Raw genomic sequence first — 9,292 nt, forward strand, 5'->3', positions numbered from 1 at the left:
AATGTCTCAAATGTGTAAAAAAAAAAGTTTGCTTTTCTCTTTCGTTTTGGTTTTAGATTTTCTTGTGTGCTTGGTTTGGCAGTGAAGAAATCTCAATGGTGGGCGGATATACACAAGTGATTTCCAGTTTTCTTCCACTCCAAATCCCTTTGTCATCCCCCTCCTTCAACCTGTCCCCCGCCTGTCGAAGCCGCCGCCTTGTTGCCGAGCTTAACTCTAGCAAAACATGTCTGAGACGATCGACAACAGCAACGAAGTCGAACAACACCAACGGCAAAACAATCCAAACACAATTGACACTCTAAGCAACAGATCAACAATCGAAGATATTGCCAAAAGTCAAGTGATTAGGGATTTTATAGACGACGCCACTTTAAAGATTGTCGAGGCCTTTGAAGAGTCAAACGACGACGACGACAAAGAAAAAGAAAAAGTCAATTTAACGCCAGAGAAAAAGTGCGAAAAGAGTGGCGAAGAAAACATTGCTGAAAATACAGCCGAAGAGAGCAGTAAAATCAGCACAGAAAAACAATCCGAAAATATTCCCGAAAAGAGTAGTAAAATCAGTACAGGAAATATTCCAGAAAGTACCCCCGAAAGTACCCCAGAAAAGAGTAGAGTATTCTCCGCTGAAACTACTCCCGAAAGTACCCCCGAAAAGAGTAGTATTTTCGCCGCTGAAAACACCGCTGAAAAGGAAGTGATCAAAGCCAAAAAGAGCGTCAGCTTCAATCCAAACGATGAGAAGATACGCAAATTTACCGCCGGCGAACCCATCGTCGATCAACAGAATCCCTTCAAGCATTCTAATGGCTCCCAAGTAGCAAGCGGTGGCAAGTTGGAACCAAAGAAGACACCGCCTCCGGTGCCCACGAAACGTTCGACGCTCAGCATACGCAAAACGGTGACGCAACAGTTGCGTGAACGTGAACGCGAAAAGGAAAAGGAACGTGAAAAAGCGGATAAGCTCAAGGAGAAGGAACGGGAACAGTTGAAAAATCGAAAGAATGCAAGCAAAGGGACGACGCCCGTTGATGATGAATATATAACGACAGAAGAAGTACTTAAACAATCGAAATATGTGAAGACATACATCAAGAATCCTGATCCATATTTCGAATACGATCCCACGGTGCTCGCTCGGATCAAGTTCGAGGAATTACGTGAATTAGCGGGCAAAATACCGAAGCGTAAACAAAGTGTACAACAACAACAACAACAAACGCCGCAAGCAACACTAAGATACAACAAGACGGCAAGAAATCCCCCGCAACAACAACAACAACCACAATTAGAGGCTGCTAACAAACCGAAGACGTTAACGTTTAAAAAGTGCTCGAAACCAAATTATCCGGAATTGGCTCAACTCAAAATACGCACCGGAATCGCTGAGCAAACGAATGGGAATTACTTCAATGCAGCGGAGGTAACAAAAAATGCCAAAAAGTTCGATGAGCGTGTAAAGAAATTGCAAATCAGTTCGGATGATGATCTCGATGACATCGATGGACCGCTAACGAAAAGTGAATCCAGCGACGAACTCAATCCGAATATCACAAGTCAAACAAGTTCGGGTTGCGCTTCCGACACGACAACGGATGACGGCAAATCTCCGAGACAATCTCCGAAGCAACAACAGCAACCACAACAGCAACCAACAATGGGAACATTCACGAATACAATTAGTTCGGAAGAGTTTCAGGCTTATCTGGAACGCAAGGGTTTAACCCTGATGCCCAAGCGTGAGATCAATAGTCCAACCCCTCGATCGACGCCCACACGCTCCTCGAGTGGCTATCACACGGCAGAGGAACGACGACAACAGGTTGCCGATTCGTTGGCGGCGCTGCGCAAGAGCAACACCAAAAAGTTGACCGTGTTGCAGCGACTTTCGAACAGTTTGTTTGCCCCGCGACGCAAACAGACGCCGAAGGTAAGCGATGCAACAGCAATGCCGCAGCCAATGCGACGCATTCAACTCGAATCGCAGCAGCAACAGCCACAGGCACAGCAACAGCAGCAACCAACGCCGTTGCAACGCGGCAGCCTGGAGCGTCAGAGTTTGATACCGCGACGTGTGGAAACACAACAGCAACCACAACGCTTCAATCGCTCTGCGTCGATGGATCGCAATCAGATGCGTGAACGACGCGAGCAGCGGGAAAATGGCATGTTGTTGGGGCAGCAGCATCAACAACGTCGCTCGTTGGCTGCACCGAATGCCACATCGACGCCGCTCAAAATGTTGAAGCAACCACAGCAGCAGCAGCAGCAACCACAACATGAATGGGAGCAATTGCGGGCCATCAAAGAGGTGACCGATCGTCAGTTGTACCACAAAGTGTTGCAGCAACAGCAGCAGCAACAGCAGCAACAACAACAGCAACAACAGGTGGAAAACATTTATGAGCATTTGCAGCCAAATCAGCTGATTAATCCGTATTTTGTGCGCAACTCGATGCAACGCAACACGTTCAGTGGCATCAGCAATGGTCGCAATCGTCAGGTGATGATACTAGACGGTACTCCAATTGTACCACTTCAACAACAACAACAGTTGCCACAGCAGCAGCAGCAGCAACCACAGCAGCAGCCACCGCGTTGCCAAAGCGTGCTCGATGAGCTGATCAGCAGCAACAGCAACCAACAACTGCAGCAATCGAGACAAACTTTAACGCGTCGCGGCTATGAAAGCGAAAACGAAGCAACTCCTGTTATAATGCGACGCAAGGACTCAAAGGATGCGTCGACACGACGCATTGGCGGATTGTTGACACGCGATGAGATACTCGAGAAGGTGAAAGAGTTCTGTCGCAAGTCGATTCAACGCACGCCACAGCCTGCGATTAAAATGCAGCCCATCTATGAGCAGCGTAGCAATCACAACAGCAACCACAACACTGTTGCTGCTGACATTTCGCCTGTGTCTTATGCCTCCGTGGAGACACACAAGCGACCAGTATCGCAACTAAGTGTTGCTGCTCGACCCCAAGTACCGCAACGTGTCCAGAGTTTGCCACGCTCCAGTTTTGCGCCCATTTCCGTTGCCGTTGGCAGCTCATCTCCGATCTATGCACATGTGAATAAACGCAACAGTTTGCTCTCGAATGAGTCAAATGAACCGGCTTATTTATCACGGCAACCGACGGAATATGTGCTCATACAAACCGAGGATGGTTTGCAGGCGGCCAAGTTGATTGATTTCCAGCAACATCAGCAACAGCAGCAGAAACTGCATCAGAGCAATCTTTACATGCAGCCACAATTGTTGCGCACAGCTCCACAAGGTTATGTGCGCATGGAGGAGCTGGCTTTGGCTCAACATCAGCAACAACTCCAGCAGCAACAGCAGCAACAACAATTGCAACTTCAGCAACAGCAACAGCAGCAGCAACTGCTGCAACAGCATTTGCAAAATGGTCGCGCTACACCTTTGATCTTGGATCGCAGCACACAGCATGCCAGCCAAATTTATTGGACTCCTCAGCATCAGCGACTCAATCAATTGAGTTTGCCCAAAAGTCGCGGTTATCCAGTGCCAGCGCCTCGCCTGCAATTGCCACACAATGTCAACTATGTGCAACAGCAACAACAGCAGCAGCAGCAACCTAGAAGTCTGCAGCAAAATAATCGTTCATCCGATTGGGATTGCAGCAGCGAGGCGGGCGAAGTGCGACGCATAATGGAGAAATCGTTGTGAAGGTAAGTTCAAATTCTCAATTCAAATATGGCGCCCACAGCGTGACCAACTTAATAGCCACCAAAGCGTATCTAGTATTTTTAGTACAAAAAATACCAGAAAAACCAGAGACTCGCACAGTGTTGTGTTTTTATCGAGTGTGTGTGTGTGCGATAAGTGTTATCGATATCAAAAACAAAGACCAGCTGTGTATGCATGTGTGCGTGCCTCTGTGTGTGTAACGTGCAGTGGCTACACAAAGGTTGAAGAAGCGTTGCCGTGTATCGCGCTTGCTTAAAAAGCAAGCAAAAGAGAAAAAAATTCAATTGCGACGTTCGCAGAGCGTCACAAAAAAAAGCGTTATTATCAACAACAAAAAATTGTCTAAAGATTCAAGGTCTTGTGCTTATCGCTCCTAAAGTAAATCTGCAAGAAATTCATAACAATCGTAATATTTAATAATGCACACACACTGACAACTTTTTTGGGCTGCATTTGTTTTTAAACCGAGGTACGTATGTATGTGTGTGCGTGTGTGTTGTGAGTGTCAGGTTCAAAACAAATAGTGTTGTGTTTTTAATTTGCGTCATAACATTTATGATTTGCTATGGCTATTAATAAGATAGGCTAAGTAATTTTAACTAAAACCTCAAAGCGAACAACTAAAACAGCACCAACACTAATGCGTGCGTGCGTGTGTGTGTGAATTGCAGTTTTGGGCCCCCGGGGCAATGTGCATGTGTGTGTGCGTATGCGTGTCAGAGCACAGCTGAGCGCAGTGCAGTAAAAAAAAAGGGAGAGTGTGAGTGTGTATTCGTGTGTGCGTGTGAGCGAGAAGGAGCGCTGCGATTTTTATGTGTGTATACATATGTACATATGTATTTATTTATGCGTAGGCGCCTGCGAAGGTCGCTAACAAAAGACATTTTTAAATGCATTTCACATGTTCTTTTGCCATTTTGCAGACAAAGAGGTCAACAGCAACAACAGCGCAAAGGCAGCCTAGACGAAGACAAGAAAACAATAACAGCAACACACACACACACACACTAACGAAGCGATCATGGACGAGACGACGACGAACAACAACAGCAAGCAAAGCAAAAACAAAGACAGCAACAGCAACAGCGCTACTTCTTCGAGTGATTTCATGAAGGACTTGATGGCATCGAACTCATCATCATCGTGGACCATTTTGCCAGCCGATCGCATTGAGGTTCTCGAAAGCACCAGCACAACTGCTATCGCCACAGGGGTGGAAACGGGGGCGGAGAAGAGGGAGCCTGAGGAGTCCAGCAGCGAGCCAGCAAACGAACGGTAAGTAAATGTGTGAATGGGATGGGATGGGATAGGAGGGTGGGAGAAAGAGAGCGCATTACACTTTACACAAACAAGATGCAAGCAATATCGATAATTTCGATAACTCGTACTTTTCCGTTAAATCGCAAAACGGTTTAGACGGTTTCATTCACAAAATAGTCGAATTTTTATATTAATGAAATATTACAATAGTAATATATGTACATATTTAATATATTTATTATTGAAAAAAAAAAACAGAAATTACTAAATTTGATTTTGATTTACTTGAAAAAGAATACAACATTAAATCACAATTTCAATTTTAAAATAACTATTAGATCAATTATTCGGTTTAATGAAAATTTGATTTAAATTATGTAAAATTATTTGAATTTTGTTATTATTGAAATGATTAGTGAAGTATTAAATGTATATTTTTGGATTATTTTGATTTTGTTTTACTTTAAAACGAATCAATATTAAATCCCAATTAAAGTATTAAAGTCAACATTAAATAAATTATTAGATTTAATGAAATTTGAATGAAATTTTGTATGCATGTTGAAATAAACATAAAAATTACTGAACTTGAATTTGATTTACTTGAAAAAGCATCCAATATTAAACCACAATAACAATGTTAAAGTAAATATTAAATGAAAATTTCAATTGATCTTCAAACATTAGGAAATTAGTTAATATTAAATATATACATTTGAAATAAATATAAAAATAGCTAAATTTGGACTTGATAATCCTAAAAATTAAATCAACATTTTAATTTTAAAGTAAATGTTAAATACATTATTAGATAAAATGAAAAATTAAATTGAATTTAAGTCGAAATTAAAGATAGACACAAGACAATGCAGTATGTGTGCAATATAATTCAAAAATTAGGAAATTAGTTTAATATTAAATATATATTTGTCAAATAAACATACAAATAGCTAAACTTGAATTTTATTTACTTGAAAAAGCATTCAATATGGAATCACAATTTAAATTTTGAAGCAAATGTTAAATAAATTGTTAGATTAAATAAAAATTTCAATTGAATTTAAGTTGAAATTAAAGATAGAAATTAGGCAATGTTGTATATATGCAATAATATCCGATATGATCACTAATCTATGCTTTCCACACATTCGACAGCTGCCCACCTGTAGCAGAGAACGATGCCCAGGCAGAGGACTTCTCCGATGGCATCTCGATCATCAGTGACTGCGAGAGCACAGGCCGTCTCACCCCGAGTCCCACACTCCGGGCGCTGCTCAACGATTTGAACAGCAACTTCGAGCTGGGCAACGATCATCTGCTGCCTCCATCGACACCATCATCGCATCAACAGTTGCGAATGCGACGTCAACAGGATGGGCACTCGGATGCCATCGATGGCGTCCATCTGCAAAAGAATCCAGCCACAGTGGCTGAGCTCAACACACAGCAACCATCGACTACTTTGATGGGATATCGGTTGCCAGCCTTGGTGCAAAATGGTTTAACTGCCGTCTTCTATGTGTGCTGCACTTTGGCAGTTCTCTCATTCGTCGGACGTCTGCGCAATCCAGAGTGGCAAATGCTTGGGGATGACAAGCAATTGACACAGTTGGAACAACGTTTGGTCGAGCTAGAGTTACAGAATAATCTAATGCGTGCCGAGATTGATATCATGTCCAAGCAGTTGAATTATCTCAGCGGTCAGACGCAACCTTCATCGTCATCATCAACCGGATCATCATATCAAGGACGCAAACTAAAGACATTTAAAGCGTGGCCCGGCAATGGGAATTCAGCTGATCCCGTGGACATCACGAAGCAAGATCTGAAGCGTCCCTACAAGTGTCCCGATGGCAAATTCGTTGAGATCGCTGGCATGTGTGTGGAAAGCAAACCGCATACCGAATCTCTCACCGATGAGATTGGTAATGTGGTCAACGATGTGCTGCAGCAATCGCAAGCTTTTCAGCACTTTGAAAAGCTCACCGAAAAGCTAGGCACACTCGCTGGCGCTGGCGACAACAACGACGAACAGACGCAGCCCAGCGAGTCGGCAACTCCGCAAGCTTTCCACGCACATGGCGAGCAGCCGAATGCTTTTAATCCGAATCGCGGCAAGCAGCAGCGTTATCAGGGCAAACAGCCGCAAGGCGAGAAGTGCAAGGAGCATCACTCGAACGAACAGCAGCAACGCTACGAGTCCAAGCATCGCGCTACTCGCTCAAAGAGCAACGAGCACGATTCGGACGAGAATTCCAAGGAGCGCAATCACAATTCGAAGGAACACAATCGCTACAAAAGCAACGAAGACGATTCAAATGAGCACTCAAAGGAACACAACACTCGCTACAAAAGCAACGAGAAGGATTCGAATGAACGCACTCGCTACAGGAGCAACGAGCACGATTCAAAAGAGCGTCATCATAAAAAATATGCAGACAAGTCCAAAGAGCGTTACGCCAAAAAGCAGCAGCAGCAACACGATGATAGCGGCAGCGGCGAGTGGCATGAACGAATGATGCAACAACGAGAGCACGCTCGTCAGCGTCAAGAGCAGAAGCGCAACAACAACTGGTATATCGAGCGAGGCGGCAGCCGCGAGCAACGTCGCTCCGACGAGAATCGTCGTTAAGCAACGAGTAGCGAGAAGACAGTAACGAGTAGCAAAAGCTAGGAGTAGACAGGGTTGCAGTTTTTGACTAGAAACTATAGACGCATAAAAACCTACAAACAAACAAAAATAGAATGAAAACCCAACAAAAAAAAAAACAAAAGTAGAACGAAAACCCAACAAACAAAATAGTATATATTAGGTACTTGAATGTTTCGGTGTGTGTGTGGTGTGTGTTTGTTGTTCTAAGCTCTAAGCTTCAATTGTCCTTGTTGCTATTTGTAATTGCTTGACACAGCACAACAACATTCATTACGATAAATGTACGTGCTTAACTAACTATATACATTCATTATGTATATCAGTAATTGTATTTTATTCTATTTCGTTTAAGTACCTTAACATACATATATACATACATTATATATATGAAAATAAATCGAACGATAGAGAGTTGATATCGAACGTCTGTCTTCGGCTCTGACGAAGTGCATAAAAGCTCCTTCAAAATAAATTCCCATAAATAATATCCTTTTATTTTATTTGTTTGTATGTTTGTTTAGAGAGCTTAACCTAAGAGACAAATTCAGTGTCCAAGTGCATTTGTTGCCGATTTTGGTTTCGGATATCGATATAATATATACTATATACATGTAATATGTTAACTATCATAAAACACTTGGTGCAAGTTTTTGTCAGTAGAAGTGAAATCTTCATTATTTCCGACGAGAGAAGCAGAAGAGAAACTTCCCTTTACTTACCATACATATATCATCGGATCGTTAGATAGTTAATTGCTACTACGTACACACATACATATACATGTATAGTTTGGCAGCTCCAGATCTTAGCTGAAGCAAGATCGATCATTTCAAAACTTATTTTTTTTTGCTTAAAACAAACAAAAAAAAAAACAATATAATATTATATACATATTTGTGATATATACACCTATATAATTATGTGGTTCTTTTTTTTTTGTGTGCGTCGTTTAGATTAGAAAAGTTTAAATTATTGTACCATATTAGATATTTCCTTGGAAGTCAACACAATTCATATAAATATTTTTGTATGCATGTAATTCCCTATAAACATATACTATGTACTATATACATACAATATACATAAATCCTATGTATGTACCTACTATATGACGATATGAATACAAATAAATAAATCAACTTTCCCGCATATACATATGTATCTATTGCCGTACTTTTCAATTTTGTGGGTATACTTTGATCGATATTATATAAGACGTAGCTATTCAAATATATATATAGTCTATACATACATATAAACTATATGTATGTCTGTTTACCCTTTTCAGGACATATACATATATGGTATATAACATATGTATGCACTTTCGTTTCTGTCAACGAAGGGGGAACGGAAGAGGAAAGCGGTCGAGAAAGTCGCCAACGTCTTGGATTAGACGAAAACCTTCGTTGTGTTGGGGCTGTCCTATGCTTTATTTTACTACTACGGTCGTAAGCTTTTTTTTGTTTCGCACCCCTTCCCACTGGCAAACCAACATCGTGTGAAAGCTTTCTCAGCAATATTTTGATGATAAAACACAAATTTAGCTGTCAAAGAGAAAGCACAACGAAAATAGAGAAAGAGCAAGGTACATAACGTGAGTGACTGAGTTGAGAGTAGGAGAAGAGCGCAAAGAACGAGCTTGGAACAGCGACGAA

General features: G+C 41.9%; 2 protein-coding genes across 6 annotated transcripts in view; one reads left to right on the forward strand and one right to left on the reverse strand.

Moving 5' to 3' along the window:
• LOC117576022 (general transcriptional corepressor trfA) overlaps nucleotides 1-8,129 on the forward strand; it is a 32,545-nt gene extending 24,416 nt beyond the window's left edge. For 2 of the 4 annotated variants that reach the window (XM_052007862.1, XM_034260533.2), the window contains exons 3-4: nucleotides 57-3,702; nucleotides 4,645-4,783. In XM_052007862.1, the coding sequence (XP_051863822.1) occupies nucleotides 227-3,700 (3,474 nt within the window). In that variant the 5' untranslated portion in view covers nucleotides 57-226 and the 3' untranslated portion in view covers nucleotides 3,701-3,702; nucleotides 4,645-4,783. Of the gene's footprint in view, nucleotides 1-56; nucleotides 3,703-3,917; nucleotides 4,191-4,644; nucleotides 4,997-6,136 lie in introns of those variants that run through there. The other 2 variants (XM_052007866.1, XM_034260630.2) reach the window with 2 other exon arrangements.
• LOC117565843 (uncharacterized) overlaps nucleotides 1-9,292 on the reverse strand; it is a 328,547-nt gene that overhangs the window by 304,944 nt on the left and 14,311 nt on the right. The window lies entirely within an intron of this gene.

Source organism: Drosophila albomicans, chromosome X, assembly GCF_009650485.2.
Source record: "Drosophila albomicans strain 15112-1751.03 chromosome X, ASM965048v2, whole genome shotgun sequence".
NCBI lineage: Eukaryota > Metazoa > Arthropoda > Insecta > Diptera > Drosophilidae > Drosophila > Drosophila albomicans.